A 20,134-nucleotide genomic window follows, 5' to 3' on the forward strand; every position below is an offset into this window, starting at 1 on the left:
AGACATGGTTGGTGAAATCGAAGGAAAGAGATAGGAAAGTGAAAAAGGAGTCCTCTCTGGAGAGGGCTATGGCGGAGGAGCAGATTCGCATGGCCTGAGATTGGGTAAGAGATGGAGAGACAGAGTCTCGTTCGATGGATCGAGAGAGAGCGCAAACAAGTATGAATCCGATTAGGGTTCCAACAACTTCAACGCGTGTGGGGGTCAAATAGTACACCACTACCACATCACAACCATTCCCTCTGCTTCTCCGTCACCGAACCACAAATATGAGATATCATTATTACTCCTCTCGCTGGCTCCTTATTGTGTGGGTGATTCTCTGCACCTGCTACCAAGACACTTAGATTTAATCACATCAAATTTACCTCTTTAAAATTTATCACTTTACTGAGATAACAAATATCGATTTGGATCCTCCTCTTTATTCTCATGTTAAGTGATAAATACATATAATAACAATTTTGATCAACTTTAAGTACAAAAAATAATTAAATTTCTTAATAATTGTTTATGTGTCTACCTTTTTATAAATATTAGAGAAAAAAAGAGATAATTTAAAATTTAAATTATAAATTAACTTAAAGTAAGTTTATCATTATTAAATTAAATAAAAAAAAATTAATTGTAATTTTAGTCCATTTATTTTTATCAATCCATGAAATTGATCTCTATGTTTTAAAATTTGACCATTTGTATCCTTCATTCTAATTTTTTAATAAAAAAATAACGATTTATATGTTTTAAATGACGTGGCATGTGATACAGTAGTAAAATAATTATCACCCATAAAATCGTAATAAAACCATCTGAAAACTTAACTTTCGCATTTAGAAATATTTTATTTTTGTAATTTGACTAATGATATATAAACAATCTTTTATTTGAACAAGTCAAAAATAAATATATTAAATAAACATTCTAAGCACAAGAAGTGCTTAGAATAAGAACAAAAAAAAGTTTATAATTTTTCTATCATGTGACCAAAACAAATTAGAAAACAAACTAAACTACTCAAACAAGAAACAAAACAGTTAACCACAAGCAATGTCAATGTACTTCAAGGGTTGATAGCACAATTGATTATATCCCCTAACAAAATCATTTTACATACAACTTGATTGAGCTTCATGCTAAAAGTTTAATGTGTTCAATAAGAATGTTTGCATTTAAAATATTTGAGCGAAAAACTGTCTCACTTCTCGATTTTCAAACCACATACATCACCGTAAACCAAACTAAAATAATTTTTTGACGCATTACATGTCAGCATGAAAAAATGTCAACAAATTTATTAGTGTGATTGATTGCATATATCAAAAACACATCCAATAGACCAAATCAATTCAAAACATCATAGTACACATATCTAAAAAAAAAGCACACAAATAACAAATGTTTGAGTGTTTCAACTTCCCTGCAACCTACTGACATTGTTGATCTTCAAAATAAACTATTTATTGATGGAACAAATTATCCTTTGTAGATAATCTGTTTTGAAACAACCTCCACACAAGTAATGCTAATTTTGAATTGACAAACAGATACCACACTACATCTTAAAATGGAGGTGCGATGACATCCACAACAAACTCCTATCGCAACATAAAATATGTCTCCTTTAAACGTTTACCAATATCATGCTTCTTGTACATTATTCCACAACCACTTATCTTAATAACTAATATATCTAGATGATTTTATATCATGAAATTGTATGCAATGTCATTTAAAATATGTCAAATTATAATTTTTTAGTTCAAAATTTTTAGAAAATAACTAAAACTATTAACTTTTAAAATAAATAAATTAATTTCATAAATTAATGAAAATAGAGGAATCAAAACTGCAGTTAGACCAAATAAAAAAAAATTGTTGAAATAAAAAAAATGCTAGTTTTTTTAAAAATAAAATGCTAAATCCTTTCTTTATTTAAGAGAAAAAGTACTAGTTTTCTTCTACTTTCAATAACTTTACCATCCTTCTAACATATGCAAGATACTACTAAATTTTAGGTTTATTTGGCAAGATATAAAAGGTAATTTTTAATTTATATACTATAAGACTTAACGGATAACACTTGTTTGTGAGTTTATAACGTTTTTTAACAAACTACTTCAAATTACTTATAAGTTTATAACTTATAGTTTATTATTATTTTCTATCAATTATCTTTTTATTATAGTAACTAAAATTATTTTTTTACTTTATTATAATTTGTTAATTATAATTTAAAATAATATTAATAAATACTTTATTTATAATTAATTTGTGTAATTTAAAATAATTTATTTATTATAATTTAAAATGAATAAACTAACAAGATAAATATAAATATATCATATTAATAAATTTTAAACTAATAAAAAAATACTTTTTTAATTATTAGTTTTAAACATTAATTGATATATAATTTATTTTTAATTAAGAATTTTCTTTTATGTTATTTTACATTTTAGAATTAATTAAATCACTAATCTTATCAAACACTTCAATTAACTTAACAATTATCACCTATCAACTATAAATTTCAATTAACTTAATAATTATCAACTATAAACTGTAGGTTTCAATTAACTTAACAACTATCAACTAACATATCAAACTATCAATTAATTTTTACAAAATAGATCTAAGATGAAAATATTGTATAGAGTGATTAGACGACGTCCATCTCTAAGTAATATGGGTAAGAATAATTCCTACACATAGTTGCGCTGTCTATACTACATAGTATCATCTTCAAGATGGACATCAACTTCTCTGTCTCATTTTTTTCCTCCATCGAATTGATAAAAACAAGTAAAAATTGATGTTTTTATTTGCCGTCGGGATCAAGAAAAGACATCAAAAGCCCCTGTACAAACTCACTACGCCTTGCTTTCTCCACTTGGTCTTTGTGAGATAAAGGTGGTGGAACATTTCTGCAATAATATAGAAGTATTAGAATACATATCCCATAAATAAAACCTGTACACTTTTAAAAACAAGAACAAATAAATATACAATTAACAAAGGCCGTGTTTTCAATTTGTATTAATTTGGCTTAAATGCATATTTAGTCGTTTTAGTAATTTTGGAATTTTAATCGTCCTATTTTTAAATCAGCAATTTTGATACATTAATTTTGTCGATTTTTGAAATTTTTTACTTATGCTTTATGTGGCATAGTTTAACTTGATGTGAAATTTGTTAATTTAAAAATTATTATCACATCATATTAATTTATTATATTATTATAAAAAACTATTATTAATTAATTGAAATATGTAATTATTTTTCAAAATAAGAAGTTGTGTATTATTGTTTTAAAAAACTAACTTATTTTTCATTTCAAAAACAAAAAGTAGACTCAAGTCAAAATAAAAAGAGAGAAAGAATTGAAAAACTAAGAACCCTATCAGAGAAAAATGTCGCTATCATCCTTCTATTCGCGATTCGTTTGTTTCGTCAACTCGCAACTCATCACGTTTTTTCTGCGTTTCGCGATTCATTTGTTGTGTATGTGTTTCGTCAACTCGTAATCGTTTTATTCACGAAAATTCTTATGCGTTTCTGTATTTTATAATTCATCACGGTGATCGTTCTTCTTCGTTTCTGGTATTTTAGTTGTACTTTTCTAGAATGTTTTCACATTTTTATGGTATTTTTCTAGATTTTTACTGATTTTTTAGTGATTTGTTTTACTTCTTTTTGGTTTTTCTGGTTTTTTGCTTTCTACTTTTATCTTTATGGTTTTTTACTTTTTTTTCTTCAGATTTTTCTGGCTTTTTTACTACTTTTTTTCTTTTTACTGTTTTTTCAATTTGTATACTGATTTTTTTTTTCTAGTTTTTTATTGGTTTTTCTGGTTTTTTACTCTTTTTTCTTGGGGTTTTTTTTATTGATTTTTCAATTTTTTTAGTTATATGTTTCTAGAATTGTTTGGCTTTTTTTTTGATATTTTTTTAGTTTTATATTGATCTTAACTGATTTTTTTTACTATATTTTTTCTTTTGGTTTTTACTTTTTATTTTCTGGTTTTTTATTGGTATTTTGTAAGTACCTTTATTGATTTTTTTCAATATTTATTTGTATTTTTTTTATGATTTTTCTAATTTTTTTACTAATATTCTTTTATTGATTTTTACTGATCTTTCTTATTTTTTATTAGTATTTTACAATTAAAGTTTATAGTTTTCACAAGTTATAATTTGGTATTTTATGGTAATTTTTTTTCTCCAAATTTTTAGTCAATTTTAATATTTAAATATCATTTATTTTATAAATATAATTTATATATTTAAATATAATTAATTTCTAAATATAATTAATTTTTAAATTAACAAATACTACATCATATTAAACTATGTCACATAAGTATAAGTAAAAAATGATAAATTTAATTTCAAAAATTATAAAAACTGAGGGATTCACATTGTTGATTTAGAAATAAGAGAACTAAAATCCAAAAATTGTTAAAATATGGGGATTAAAATTGCACATAAACTTATTAATTTAAGAAATTAGTATTCCTATTTTAAAATTTGACAATTATAGTCTTTATTTTTTTATTAAAAAATAACAATGTTAAATTTTTTATAAATTGATAAAAATAAATAAACTAAAATTACAATTAATTTAATATCTTTTTTATGTCAAACAACGCGTGAAAGAAACAAAATCAAATAATGATTCTTGGTGTTTTTCCAAGACTTAGGGTTTATTTGGAAATATTTTTTACGGCAGCCGACACATAAGAAATTTTCTTCCTCTTATTCTCAATACTTATTGATTCATATTAATTTATTAGACATGAGTTTAAAGTTATTTTTTAGTTTGAAATAACCTTATGTATATATTTATATATATATATATATATATATATTTTAGGTCATGGTATGTCGTTGATTTTTTGTTTTTTTTTGTGCGAAGTTTATTTATTTCAGATTGATAGATTAATTTTGATTAAGTACATATTCAAATTACTTTAATGTCTTTAATGTTATATATCTAGAGACATGTGTATTCTCAAATTCAAGTTTGTCATATTTGTCACTATTTTATGCATTTTACCGTTTTATATTATTAACATAAATGACGTGAGTTTTGTCGTAAATTCAATTTTTTTAATTTTAATAATTTTGAATTGTATTATTATCGATAGATGTAATTTTTATAAATTTAAATTAAAAAAAATTATTTTTAATAAAAAAATATTAAAAAGTAATATGGTATACTTATAACCAAAAGTGAATTATTAAACGGTTGAGTAGTTTTCCCATCCGATCTACTAATTTGAGTTAATCTTAAAAATTTGATTAGGACTTGATGGATTCAAACTAGGAGTGGACAATATTCAGTTATGTTTGAAAATCGAACCGAACCGAACTAGTTTTCAATTTAGAAAAAACTGAACCAAACCGGCCATAAGCTCCATCAAGTCTAATTTGATTGCGCGAAGAGATAAGAGATTATTCTGATTCTGATTCAGAATTTGGAGCGGTGGCGGCGGACGGCGGCGGCCATAAACTTCATTTCAATTTTAGAGTTCTGAGATTTTGAGGTTTTGATAGAATTAAAATTTTAAATTAAACTAAAATCAACTCAGTTAAAAAAATTAATTTTAAAATAAAATTTAATTTTTAATTCTTTTGAACCGGTTTAATTTAAAAATGATTTACTTCAGTTCAATTCTATAAATCAGTTAATTTTTGTTTTTTTTCCCACCCCTAATTCAAATCCGGGGAAGTATACGACCTAACAACAACTTTGGCCGTTAAAAGAAAAGTGAACTATGACCTGCGCAAACTTTACATGCAATATCATTGAACCTTAGAGTTGCCTTCTTTTTTTGTAAGAAAAAACTTCACTATACCGTCATTTCAATCTTGAAGATTAGTTTCATAGTTATGTGACTTATGTCTATGTGGATATCGAGAGACAAAAAAAATGTTGAAAGAGTGATGAATTCATCTTACCTTTCTAATAGTGTATTATTTGAGTGTATTTCTTTGATGCTTGATTTACTTGATGAACCAGGCTGCTTATTTTCACATTTACCGGAAGTAACACCGCCTGATGATACCAACTTCGGATCACCAACCATCTTGGAAGTAGACGTCACAGAAGACAATAGAATATGATGATACAGTTTAATAGCCTAAGTTGTATTCTTTTATATGTTCTATGCAATTAATTAATTAATTAAGCACACTCAATAATGGAAAGTATGCAAAAACTAATTAATCCGAAGGCATGAATATGTATATGTAACATTTATCCTCTTTTTTAGATATTCATTGTCCCATAGCCTAATGAGATACGATGATATTTCGTAACTATGTTGTATCATTTTTTTCATTCCATAAAATTAATTAGTTACTCGCAGGCCAATAAATGTCTGCGCTCTGTTCAACAATATAAAAGCATGAAAAAGTTAATTAATATCAAAGCATGCCATGTGTATGTGATAATCCCTCTGTTTCACAAATGCTTGTTTATTTATTTATTTTTTATTTACTTATTTATTTATTTATTTTATATATTTATAAAACATTGTAAATTTTTCATGTTTTACTTGTTATTTTATAGTTAAATGTTATTCCATATAGTTACGTATAATAAAACAAATATTTAGATCCTGATTATTATTACAAACAAAAAACAATTATTTTTAAATTATTTAATACTATTATTACTAATACATTCTTCTTTTATTTTATTACATTTAATATTGATACTCAAATGTTTAATATTGATAAGAGATAATTTAATAAATTTGACTTGTGTTTTACATTAAATCTAAAAAATTAATTGCAGTTAATTATATTTTTTAATAATTGAAATTTTTTTTCTTCTTATAATAGTAAATGGAGTGAGTATATTATGTCAATTATATTTTTATTTCTCTTGGTTTCTTAATAATTATCTTTCACATTAAGAATTAGACATTTCAACTGATTTGATCTTTGAAATACGAGACAAATGTTAATTGAAAAAATCTTTCACATTTTCAATAAATTGATTCTTAAATAGTTGAGAAGTTAGAAAATGAATTTATAACTAAAAGTGTTTTTGATCTTTGAAATATGAGACAAAGTTGATTCATATCAGATAATATTTTTTATTTCATCTTTATCATTTAAGATTCTTTAACTTTTAGTCCATATTAATATTTCTCCTTCAAAAAATTAATTTTATAAAAGAATTGAAATAAAGTAAAAATTAAACAATGAAGATCCAAAATTTATCTTTTCATTTAGGATTCATGTTTTCAAAACCAAATCTAAAATTTTAATCACAAAATCTTCACTTTTTCTCCACTTCAAAAAAACTTCATATTTTCAAAACACTTAAAAAGAGGGAGAGAAATTCTCTTCTATTTTCTTCTCCTTTCTTTTGTTTTTCATTTTTTTGTTGGAATATGCTTGGATAGATTTAACAATATTTAAGGTGAATACTAAAATTGTATGTGGATCCAAAACAAAAGAACACAAAACGTGTCGCCCTCCTTTTTATGTTTTTTTTGGTGCTATAAAGATTTTATTGAGTTGAAGCTTTTTAAGTTTTTCAACATATGTGTGCAATTTGAAATTTTGTCACAATAATTTTCATCAATTTTTTTTAGCTAATTAAATTAATTATAAGTGCAATTGAAATATTTAAATAATTTTGTGCATACATATTTAAAATATTACAAAACAAATAATAAAATAAAAGAAAAAACAACCTAAACACCTATATAATTTTCGGGGTGGTAATTTAATTTATAATTTGCAATAAAAAATTTAGGCAGTCATGATTTTTTAAAAAAACTAAATTAACATCAAATAAAAGAAAAAAAAATTGACTAAAAACTTAAATAAAAGAAATAAAGAGGGAGAAATGAAGAAATGGCTACGGACAGTCTTTCTTCTTGAGTAAGAGATGATGAACTAGTCTAATTTACCAAACAACCCTTTCACGATTCTTAATCCCAGAACAGAATCTTCATTGTGGCAGTTTCCGTTTTCCGATTTCGATTCAATGGCAACGAGAAATCGCACTGCAGAGTTCAGGAAGTACAGAGACACCGTGAAAAGCTTACGCACTCCTCTTTCTTCATCAGCATCTGCTTCTTCTTCTGGTGGCCCTGTCATTGAAATGGTTAACACTTCTCTTCTTCGTTCCAATAACCGTTCTTCTTATACTCCCCTCAGTACCCATGACCCAGGTCCATCCTCTTCAAGGTTTTTTCTTTTCTTCTTTCTTCGGTTCCTTTTCAATTCTATGCTTAATAATAGCGATGATACTGCAGTATTAGTTTGACCTAGTAGTTAAGTTTCAAACTTTTTATTCCTCTTCCCTTTTTTGGGTATTGTGTCTAAGTTTAGAAACATGTTGGGCTTGATACATTCAAAATATAGTATTTCAAAGATGGGGCAAATCAACATTTTGGTCCTCAAACTCAAAATTGTAACAGTCGAGCTATTCAATACCTCAAATTTACGAAACAGCAGATTGTTCATTTAAATTAAAGATCATCAATCAATTTAATCCATCCATCAAAATACTTCTTTAGTAAAAACATCCATCGAAATTACTGAATGACCTAATTATTGACTTGAGTAGTTTCTTGCTGCATGAGACAAATATAGAACCTTTAAAATTGTGGTGCTAAATTTGAAAAATAAAAGACTAGATTGACTGACATTGTTCAATTTAAGGGACTAAATCTACTGACCCTTACAATTTTAAGGACGAAAAGTGTTGATTTACTCTTCAAAGTTATTGCTATTAATCATCAAATACTGTGTTGTGGTATGTTAGTGATGCATTTACTGTGGGTTTGCCGCCATCTTGGGTAGATGATTCTGAAGAAGTAGCTACAAATATACAACGTGCAAAGGTTAAAATGTCTGAGTTAACCAAAGCTCATGCAAAGGCTTTAATGCCTTCCTTTGGTGATGGTAAAGACGATCAGCGCCAGATTGAGACTCTCACCCGGGAAATTACAGCTCTCCTTAGAAAGTCGGAAGTGGGGCTAAAAAGACTTTCTGCTGGTAGTGGATCTTCTGAGGATTCTAATGTCAGAAAAAATGTGCAGGTAATTTTGTTGTAGAAAATCGTTGACCATTATGCACTGCACTCTATTTTGTTGAACTCTTCACTTTTTTTTATTAGCTGAAGGTAGAAGTCGTCTATATGGACCTTAAGGATGGTAGAAGTCGTTGACTATATGGACCTTAAGGATGGTAGAAGTCGTCTCTTACAATATTTATTTTGGAAACAAAACGGATATAGGCATTACAGGTTATCGGACAATCTAGGTTTTGCTTGCTCTTAATTAGGACTCGGGAGATTGACCTAATGATGTATAGGCTATTGTGGAAAGATTATCTATAATTCAGCTATGAATAACTGGTGTTATTGGTGAATTATAGCTTTAGCCTCTCCTGTCCCCCCATCCTTCAAAAGCCCAACCTATCCTTTTCTCCTTGCTTCTTGTTTTTCATGTATTATTCTACATTAATTTATATCTTATCTTCATTTGGCTTTTGCTGTTCTTTTCGTCTCACTTATCTGATTTTCTACTGTTCCCTTCGGAAATAGCTTCTTGGTAAAGTTGGCTTTTATAAGATAATTTACCTCTATCTTAATTGCTTGCAAATTTTAGGAAATTTATAATCTGCAAATTTTAACATGTATAATTCCAACTTCCTTGGATTGGTATGACTGGCTTTTGTATCTACCTTTGGCAGCGTTCGCTTGCTACAGACCTTCAGAATCTGTCAATGGACCTCCGGAGAAAGCAGTCTGCATATTTAAAACGTTTGCAGCAGCAACGAGAGGTTGCAACTTTTCATGTCTAGCCAATTTTTCAATTCCAAATTCTTTCATATTATCCTCCGACATATTTACTGTTCTTTTTTCTTTCTTTGTTTACAACTTTACATTTATAGAATACAATTGTTGCTACTTTTTAACCATTTTTCTATCACTAGCTCAATTCCCAACCCTCCAGTCTTCTGTGCCTGGAACTTCACCTGTTTGTATTTTATATTTTGTCATTGACTTCTATATTTGGGTGTAATGACAGAGTTATGATGGGATTGACTTGGAGATGAACTTCAACGGGAGTAAATCTGGATTGCAAGAAGATGAATTCGATGATGTGGTAAGTTGTTTATTGTAACTAATCTCTCTAGCTGGACAATATTATTTTAAGAAATCTCTATCTTTGTAACTAATTGAAGGATGCTATTGTCCCACCTAAACAAGTAACTTTTGATTATTTTCCTTTCCAACCAAACCAAAGTTGTAATTGTGAAACCGCAAGATTTTGGTTCAAACTTGGCAGTGTGACGCGTTTGACCATTTACAATCCTCTAATGGCAAAAGTTGATCATGTTAGTTTTTAATAATTGTTAGTCAATACATAAGATGTATATTTTTCTTTTAGATCATGGACTCAAAAGACATTTTATTTATTTTCCTCTCTCTCTCTCTTACCTCTTGCTGTTACCTTTGGTTTGGAGGATTAGGGATCCTCGAGAATGTCTTATTCATGAGCTTCTTCACTAAAAGATTAGTCATATTTTTATTCTATTCTTCAGAGCTTATAAAAAAAATTATTCTACTCTTCAGTTTTGATCTGTGGGTTACCAACACTTTCTCAAGGGTTGGTAGTGTGAATAATTATCCTTAGCATCAAGCTGACAGTTTAAAAGGAGCATGAAATGCTATAATTTTTTTTTTCATAATGTCTCATATCCGGTTGAAGTTGTATCCAAAGAAATAGATGATGATATTTGATTGGTTTCAGGGTTTTAGTAGAGAGCAGATGACAAAGCTAAAGAAAAGTGAGCATATCTCAGCGGAAAGAGAAAGAGAAATTGAACAGGTACTTCGAAGGAATTTGGTGTGTTGCTTGTAGACAAACCACTGTGTACTTTTTCTGACAATGTGAAATTTACTGTAGGTCACTAAATCGGTCCACGAACTTGCTCAAATCATGAAGGACCTCTCCGTCCTTGTGATAGACCAGGTTATTGCCCTTTTTATTAAAAAACAAAATGCATTTTATAGAATGAAAGGTGAATCAAGAAGCTGATATTCCTGCAGGGAACAATCGTGGATAGAATTGACTACAACATTCAGAGTGTTGCTACATCGGTTGAGGAGGGCTTTAAGCAGTTGCAAAAGGTTCTGTTCTCTAACATTCTTGATTGACTCTGTTTGGATAAACAATTTAATGAAGCGCTTATGTATAAGCTATTTCTAGAACAAATGATAAAATAAAGTCAAACTATTTTTCATATAAGTGATAAGCTGTTTTTCAAAGCTATCTTGAATAGTTTATGGAAATAAGTTAATAATAGGTTATGAACATGTCATGAGTTGTTTCCTTAAACTCTCTTGTAGAGTCTCACAAGCATTTATGTATGTAGGTAAGCTCAAATAAGTCAATATCCAAACAGGCTCATAATACTTTTATAGAGACTTTAGCTTAGTTTTTGCGAGTTGGTGCATTTATCGACCTTTGTTTTTCGGAAATTTTTAGTTGATGTAAGCCTGTTATCAATCTCTTAAAACATTTATTATTAACTTACAGGCAGAAAGATCACAGAAAAAAGGAGGGATGATTACATGTGCAACAGTGCTTGTGATCATGTGCTTTGTCATGCTAGTTTTGTTGATAATCAAGGAGATAATCTTCTAGCTGTGTTAATTACCCGCATCCTATACCATCTAACATGAAAGCTAATTCACTTTCCTCGTGTCGATGTGAATCAAATTGGCTTCTGTTTGAAGACAGTTAGAATCGGCACTTCAGGTACCAGAGTTCGTTGTTTTTTAAGGGCATTGAATTTACAAAATCGGCCATCATTGAACTTGAATGGCGATAGGGGGATGACAATGTACAGCACTGCTTTGCAACTATATAATATACCCCACAAAATAGTTTGTTGCACTACAGGTGCTTGATATTTAGAAAGAAAATATGTACATGATTTAGTTTTACCATATCACAAGTAGATAGTGATTTCAGCAAATTCACATCTTGGCCGCCTAGTTTTATTCATAAAATAGATAGATACTGTATTAAATAATACAGTGGTGTGTCTAACTACAATACTAGAAATATTTGAAAGTGCTTCATTTAAGAGCCATCAAACACTTAATTTATAGGATTAGACTATTTTAAAGTGGATTAATTACTTTAGAAAATAAGTGAGTATCAATTATTGATGAACAAATTAATAGTTGATTTTATACGTAAATATATTATCCATAATGAGTGGTTACAATATCAAGTTTTTTTGATTTGTTTTATTAATTTATCATTTTAGAGTTAATTTCATGTAAATGTACTTTATTACACGGTTGCCACTTTACCAAACTACAAGTTTTAATTTTTTTTTTGGCAAGATATTTTTTTATTTAATATTTTGCGGACGGGCAAAAAGATTAATTAATCTTCAAACGTAGAACCTACAAGTGATTTGGGCTTATGCCTTATTGTTAGATGGTCGCATTTGTGAGGCCTCCTGGTTTTAATGTATTCACGGGTAATATATGACTTTCGTCCCTCTGCTTACTTGGTCCCACATCCTTGCAAGTTGTCACGACCATAAATATTTGTTAAAATATATTGAAATTCAAGAAATCTTTATTAAATGTTGGCGAAATTCAAAAATTTGTAGGATGTAGACGTAGGAGAGGTGTGTTGGTTGAAATAAGTTTTCGTAACCACATGTTGTGGTACAATTAACAGATATTTATGTTTTTGAACCATTTAGTCGGGGTGCATGAAAAAAATATATGTTAGAAGATGTTGATAATTTAAATGAATACATTATCTTGAACTTCTTGCACTGGTTATTTGTATACAGTGTACATGGCGACTTTCCTTTGAATTTGATCTATAAACTACAATTTGTAAGCTTCACAAATTTAAACATCTTTGTATTCGGACACGGATTTTCTAATGTGGTGTGATTTCATTGCCATCCATTCTGGTACATTAGATATGATTAAGAACACCTTCTTTTTTAGGGGAAAAGTAAGAATCGTATATCCGTTACTTAATATCCAAAAAATGCAAGTGGTTAGGAAGCAAGAATCCAATTCGACAATTTTAGACCAGCTCACTCTCTATTGCAAGTCTGATTTTTTAATTTGTTTAATTACGCGAATTTAATTTGTAGGTCGTAGTAATTTGTAAAGTCATTATTGGAAGAAAAAAAAAATCAGCCACACAACACAGCTCCAATGTTAATGTCATTGGACCGTTTCACTTGAAAGAAAAGTCGAAACTCCTTTTTCATTTTCAAACCAACCGTTTATAAAGCATATACGAGATCCAGGTAAATCAACGGTCCACGTTTATCGACCGTTGCATTTAAATCCCAAATGCAAAAATATTTTCCTTCATATTCAAAATTCGACCGTTGTCTATATCACAACCTTCTTCTTCCTAACTTCCCTCTTTCCTCATTCAGTTCACTTTCTTTATGGAAAACTGATGAATTTTCTTCTCTCTATTAGACCTTACCTTAACTGCTATTCTTAGTTTCTGACTCTTTATTCTTTACTAAGTTCCATTAACCATGGTGAATACAGCTTCTTCTTCTTCTCCGGTGAAAATAACCGTCTCTTCCGGAGGAAAAGCAGCAGGAAGTAGAAGCATGGGTTTAACAAGTCCACAACCACGCGCTTCAATCTCCAACAACAACACCAATTCCCCTCTATCAAACAGAGCTTCCGGTGGTGGTGGAAGGAGGTTCTCCGGTGGAGGTAACTATTCCTCAATGTCCAAAGAAGATGTTACAGAAGCAACAACCTCAGAATATGTTTCATACACAGTTCACATTCCTCCAACACCAGATCGCATGCCACTCTCAACTTCACAAACAAGCCTTCCTGAAGATCCCAAAAACAACAACAGTTTCATTTCCGGTACAATCTTCTCCGGCGGTTTCAACACCGTGACACGAGGCCACGTCATCGAATTCTCCACTGTTCGCGATGATCAACCGATTAAATCTAAATTGATATGTGGAATGAGAGGCTGTGATGAGGAAGCAATAAAGGGTGTTGGTACATGTGAGTGTGGGTTCAAGATTTGCAGGGATTGTTACAAGGAGTGTTGTGGAAATGGAGGAGGAGGTAAATGTCCAGGTTGTAAAGAACCTTACAACAATGTGAGTGATGATGAAGAAGAAGAAGAGGAAGAGGAAGAGGAAGAAGAGTGTGAAGATCAAGCAAAACCTTTACCTTCAATGGCGGAGTTTAAGATGGACAAGAGGTTATCTCTTGTGAGATCTTTTAAAGCTCAGAATCAGAATCATCCACCGGATTTTGATCATACTCGTTGGCTCTTTGAAACTAAGGGAACTTATGGATATGGAAATGCTGTTTGGCCTAAAGATGAATTTGGTTCCAATGGATATGAATCCCCTTTTGATTTTGAAAATAAATCTCAAAGACCTTTGACCAGAAAAGTTGGGGTCACAGCTGCAATTCTCAGTCCTTATAGGTTAGTCATTTCAAAATCCAAGCTTTGATTTTTTGTTTATTTATTTATTTGTTAAGGTGAAGGGTTTGAGTGAATTCAAAGTTTCCAATTCCTAACGTGTAGTTTCTTTGTTTGTTAAGGTTGCTAATTCTGCTCCGTCTTGCTGCACTTGGTTTGTTTCTTACATGGAGGGTTCGACACCCGAACCGTGAGGCAATGTGGTTGTGGGGAATGTCAGTGACTTGTGAGTTATGGTTTGCATTTTCGTGGATTCTTGATCAGCTTCCTAAGCTATGTCCAGTGAATAGAAGTACTGATTTGTCTGTTTTGAAAGATCGGTTTGAGTCTCCAAATCTGCGAAATCCGAAAGGGAGATCTGATCTACCTGGAATTGATGTATTTGTTTCAACGGCAGACCCAGAAAAAGAGCCTCCTCTTGTCACTGCAAACACCATTCTCTCTATCCTTGCAGTCGATTATCCTGTGGAAAAAGTTGCTTGTTATTTGTCTGATGATGGTGGAGCTCTTTTGACATTTGAAGCTCTTGCTGAGACTGCTAGTTTTGCAAGAGTTTGGGTTCCTTTCTGCAGAAAGCATCAAATAGAGCCTAGAAATCCTGAAGCTTATTTTGGCCAGAAGCGCGATTTTCTCAAGAACAAGGTTCGGTTGGACTTTGTTAGGGAGAGGAGAAGGGTGAAGAGGGAATATGATGAATTCAAAGTCAGGATAAATTCTTTACCTGAATCTATAAAAAGAAGGTCAGATGCTTACAATGCTCATGAGGAGTTACGAGCAAAGAAGAAACAAATGGAAACAGGTTCAGATGTATCTGAACTCCTCAAGGTTCCTAGAGCAACATGGATGTCTGATGGTTCTCATTGGCCTGGAACTTGGCCATCAGCTGAACCTGATCACTCTAGAGGTGATCATGCTGGTTTAATTCAGGTAACTTCTTCAACACTATCATTTTCTTGATGTTGCCTCTTGTGTGTATTTATGCTGTGTTTTATGTGTACTAATGTAGTCTTTGAAGTTTGAATCATAGATAGATATTAGATACATCAATCAGTAGAATGGTAAAGAAATTCAAATGGAGTGTGTATGAATGAAACTGGCACTTTATGTGAACTAATCAATAATGTTGTGTTTTATGTGTACTAATGTAGTATTTTAATCTCTTTTTGAAGGCAATGTTGGCTCCACCAAATGTAGAACCAGAATATGGTTCAGAAGCTGATGGAGAGAACTTAATTGACACAACAGATGTTGATGTTAGGTTGCCAATGCTTGTTTATGTGTCTCGTGAGAAGAGGCCAGGATACGATCACAACAAGAAAGCAGGCGCGATGAATGCTCTTGTTCGAACTAGTGCTATCATGTCCAATGGACCATTCATTCTCAATCTTGACTGTGATCATTACATCTACAACTCTTTGGCTCTCAGGGAAGGTATGTGCTTTATGCTTGACCGGGGTGGTGACAGAATATGTTATGTTCAATTCCCTCAAAGGTTTGAGGGTATTGATCCGAGCGACCGATATGCAAACCACAACACAGTGTTCTTTGATGTGAGCATGAGAGCTCTAGATGGCTTACAAGGGCCAATGTATGTTGGAACTGGCTGCATATTCAGAAGAACGGCTCTTTACGGGTTTAGCCCACCAAGAGCTTCAGAACATCATGGATGGTTTGGCAGGAGGAAAATTAAGTTGTTTTTGAGAAAGCCTAAGGTGTCAAAAAAGGTAGAAGATGAAGTGGCATTGCCAATCAATTGTGATCACAACGACGACGATGCAGATATCGAGTCCTTGCTTCTTCCCAAAAGGTTTGGGAATTCTACTTATCTAGCTGCATCAATTCCAATGGCAGAATACCAAGGAAGATTGCTTCAAGATTCAAAAGGAAAGGGAACACAAGGAAGGCCTGCAGGTTCTCTTGCCGTGCCTCGCGAACCATTAGATGCTGCTACGGTGGCCGAGGCAATTAGTGTCATATCTTGTTTCTATGAGGATAAAACTGAGTGGGGAAAACGAGTCGGGTGGATATATGGTTCAGTTACAGAAGATGTTGTTACTGGTTACAGAATGCACAATAGAGGGTGGAGATCAGTTTACTGTGTGACCAAAAGAGATGCTTTTAGAGGAACAGCACCAATCAATTTAACAGACAGACTCCATCAAGTTCTTCGATGGGCGACAGGTTCGGTCGAGATCTTCTTCTCAAGGAACAATGCATTATTAGCAAGTCCTAGAATGAAATTCTTGCAAAGGGTTGCATATTTCAATGTTGGAATGTACCCTTTCACTTCAATGTTTTTGATTGTGTATTGCTTTCTACCAGCATTATCCTTATTTTCTGGTCAGTTTATAGTCCAATCTCTCAATGTAAATTTTCTAGTGTACTTGCTTGGAATAACAGTCACACTATGCATGCTTGCACTGCTTGAGATCAAATGGTCCAAAATCACTCTACATGATTTGTGGAGAAATGAACAGTTCTGGTTAATTGGTGGAACAAGTGCACACCCTGCTGCTGTTTTACAAGGCTTGTTGAAGGTGATAGCAGGAGTAGACATCTCATTTACACTGACTTCAAAATCAGCAACTCCAGAAGATGGAGATGAAGAGTTTGCTGATCTTTATGAGGTAAAGTGGAGCTTTTTAATGGTACCTCCAATCACAATCATGATGGTGAATGCTATTGCTATTGCTGTGGGTGTAGCTAGGACTCTATATAGTCCATTTCCACAGTGGAGCAAATTAGTAGGAGGGTTGTTTTTCAGCTTCTGGGTGTTATGTCATCTTTACCCTTTTGCAAAGGGACTTATGGGAAGGAGAGGTAAGGTTCCAACCATTATATATGTTTGGTCTGGATTACTCTCAATTATTATTTCTCTGCTTTGGGTTTATGTTAACCCTCCTTCTGGTGCAAAACCACAAGATTACATGAATTTTTAGTTCTCTTAGAGTTTAGTTTGAGGAGGGTGAAGTTCCTCTACTTCACCTTGCATCTGTATGTTTTAAAAGTGATTTTTATTTTGTAATATTGTGGGTATATCTTACTTTCTATTATTCTGATTGTGTGGAGCACTCAATATTAGAGAGAGAAAAGTAGGAATTTCCAAACTTGGTGCTGTAATTGGTTAATTAGTCAAATTATGTTGCTAATATATCAAATGAATGAGATAAACATCATTTCCAACCTATTTTGTCTAAAGATGAATTTTAGTATTTTTATTATCACTTTTAGTTACGGATTGCCATTCTCGATATAGATAGTGCTTTTCTTTCATTTAATGTCAAGTGAGAGACATAGCAAATGTTTTCTTTGATAATTAAGAGTAAACGTTTTCTTTCGAGTAAAAAAAAGAGAGTAAATGTTTAGCTCCTTAAAACTAAACCATAATATTTTAATTAATTTTAAAATTTTGAAGAAGCTAAACCAATTATCTTAATATTATTATTTTTAAATGTTATAGACAAACTCTATGATGTTTTACCGTATACCAATAATTAATATTTATTTGAAATTATAACAACTATAGATGACATTTTAAAAAGAATGAGGTTAACAATTATTTTCATTTTGATTGACGATGATTTCACAAATTAAAAAAAAGATAATTTATGCTACTTCAATATTAAATATAAAAAAACATTGACAGCAAAATTTAATTTATGTATTTAAAGTTAAGAACAAATGCCTTATATTTATTTAACTCATTTTTTTATAATTAAAATCGAAAGTACCTTTTAGAAACACCACCGATGTTGATTAAAATTTCGATTAAGATTTAAAAAGTAATTGGAGATTTGAATGTTTGTGCAATTTCATCTCACAAAGAAAGCCAGCTCATATAAAAAACAAGATTTCACCGACAGCTTACCAAATTGGCATTTCGATTAGCATTATATTTAATTTTTCAATGATTGATGTATAGCCTGATTGCGACATAGACCTATATTTGTCATGGGCTTCTTCCGTTCAAATACTAGCGTGACGTGTTGTGGAAATAGCATCTTGAATGTATGAAAAATTTTAAAATATATTTTTATGAGATATCTCTTCAATTAATTAATTAATTAATTTAATTTTTAAATATTGTTTATTAATTTAATTAATAAAAATTACTAAAAAAGAAGAAATTTGAGTGTATTAATTAAAACCATAGTGATGTCAGCCATTCATGAACAAAAATAATCATTTACCTTAATTCCTATCTTGTGACTCCAGAACTAAAGGCATGAGGCTCAATCCCATAATACAAAGCCATGAAAAGCTCTGGATATTGATCATCTAAAATTGGATTTTGTATTCAATAATCTGACTTTTAGTTTTACTTTTACTTTCGCATTTTGATATTTTGTGAGCTTTCCAAAATATCGCTGTAAATAATATAAATAAATTAAGATTTTTTTTGCGTTTATCTACCTCTCAAAAAGTTAAGAATTTGTTTCTCCTCTGTTTTAATCTGTACAGAAAATTAAAACTTTTAGTTTGTATTTAAAAATTAGATACAGGAAATTTTGTAGTTTGTGGAGTAGGGGTAGGAGCTGGCTTTCAAATTTTTTTGGAGTAAAAGTCAAATTGTACGTATATGAAATTCAATTATTCTGTACCAAAAATAATTTTTATAAAAAAACTGTTTAAAATAGTTAGTTTATTTTCATATTCTAATGCTTTTTAAAGTTATACTAAATTGATGAAATCTCTTATAAGTGGTTATTTTTAAACAAATAATAAACTGTTACAAGCATGTTCTTAATTAAATTTAATCACACAAAAAATTTTACAATTATTTTTTTACTTATATAAAGCCGTAAGTAATTAAATAAGTACTGACAACTGGCATTTGGAATGTTGAGTTTGATGATGTTTCAAAAAAAGTCAATAAATTTATCCATAATTGATTATGTAATGAATAGATTAGAAATATCTTTTTTAATATAAATAACTATGTTATTTACAAGAATCTCATCATCTATTTAGCTTCTAAATCTTGTCTTAATAACTTTTATTGCATCAAAAATCTTATCTACAGTTGTAGGTTAGATTGGAAATTTCAAACAAAACAAATAAATTTATCAATTAAATGATAATTTTTTTTTTATTTCCTCTAATTTTTTACAAATAGACTTGTTTGGAGTAGTTGAATATATAGTATTTAGGATTACAAAAAAATAAAATATACTTATTCAATAAAAATATATTGGCTTCATTATGGGATTCAATACTTTTTTATAAGTCTATTTGACTAAACAAGTTATGATCTGCAAAAAAGTTTTAAAAATCTATTAGACTAACTTATTAAATAAATATAAATAATAATTTTTTATTATTAATATAAATTATCTTAAAGTTTGTACTTTGTTTATTCATAAATTATCTAATGTTTTATATAATTTAAATATATTAACCTACATCAATTTTAAACATTTTGAATTTATTATTATGAAATATAATTTAAATAGAATGTTTTATATAAAGTTACATTCTTTTAAAAGTTATAATAGATTTTAAAAGATAACTTAACCTTATTGAACTCTCAGCTTATTAATCTATTAAGAAAACTTACACAACTCGCAACTTGAGTGATGTAGAAATTAAAAAAACAAACTGTGAAATAGACTATGTTTGAAGTCATCTTGTTGA

At 30.1% G+C, this 20,134-nt stretch overlaps 2 protein-coding genes across 3 annotated transcripts; both read left to right on the forward strand.

Moving 5' to 3' along the window:
• The first annotated feature begins 7,861 nt into the window (after positions 1 to 7,861).
• On the forward strand, positions 7,862 to 12,272 carry LOC101493396 (syntaxin-43). 2 transcript variants are annotated; one of them, XM_004494342.4, is made up of 8 exons: positions 7,862 to 8,210; positions 8,791 to 9,067; positions 9,723 to 9,812; positions 10,061 to 10,138; positions 10,787 to 10,864; positions 10,943 to 11,008; positions 11,086 to 11,166; positions 11,576 to 12,272. In XM_004494342.4, exons 1-8 carry the CDS (start codon positions 8,008 to 8,010, stop codon positions 11,681 to 11,683), a joined length of 981 nt encoding a protein of 326 aa, XP_004494399.1. In that variant the 5' UTR covers positions 7,862 to 8,007; the 3' UTR covers positions 11,684 to 12,272. The 2 variants fall into 2 exon arrangements, with proteins under 2 accessions (XP_004494399.1, XP_012569490.1); XM_012714036.3 differs by having other exon boundaries at positions 8,052 to 8,210; positions 8,829 to 9,067.
• Positions 12,273 to 13,289: 1,017 nt separating this feature from the next.
• LOC101493720 (cellulose synthase-like protein D5) lies at positions 13,290 to 17,685 on the forward strand. The gene is made up of 3 exons (XM_004494343.4): positions 13,290 to 14,503; positions 14,623 to 15,427; positions 15,670 to 17,685. Exons 1-3 carry the CDS (start codon positions 13,575 to 13,577, stop codon positions 17,437 to 17,439), a joined length of 3,504 nt encoding a protein of 1,167 aa, XP_004494400.1. The 5' UTR covers positions 13,290 to 13,574; the 3' UTR covers positions 17,440 to 17,685.
• Positions 17,686 to 20,134: the final 2,449 nt, after the last annotated feature.

The sequence above is a fragment of the Cicer arietinum genome, chromosome 3 (assembly GCF_000331145.2).
Source record: "Cicer arietinum cultivar CDC Frontier isolate Library 1 chromosome 3, Cicar.CDCFrontier_v2.0, whole genome shotgun sequence".
Classification (NCBI taxonomy): domain Eukaryota; kingdom Viridiplantae; phylum Streptophyta; class Magnoliopsida; order Fabales; family Fabaceae; genus Cicer; species Cicer arietinum.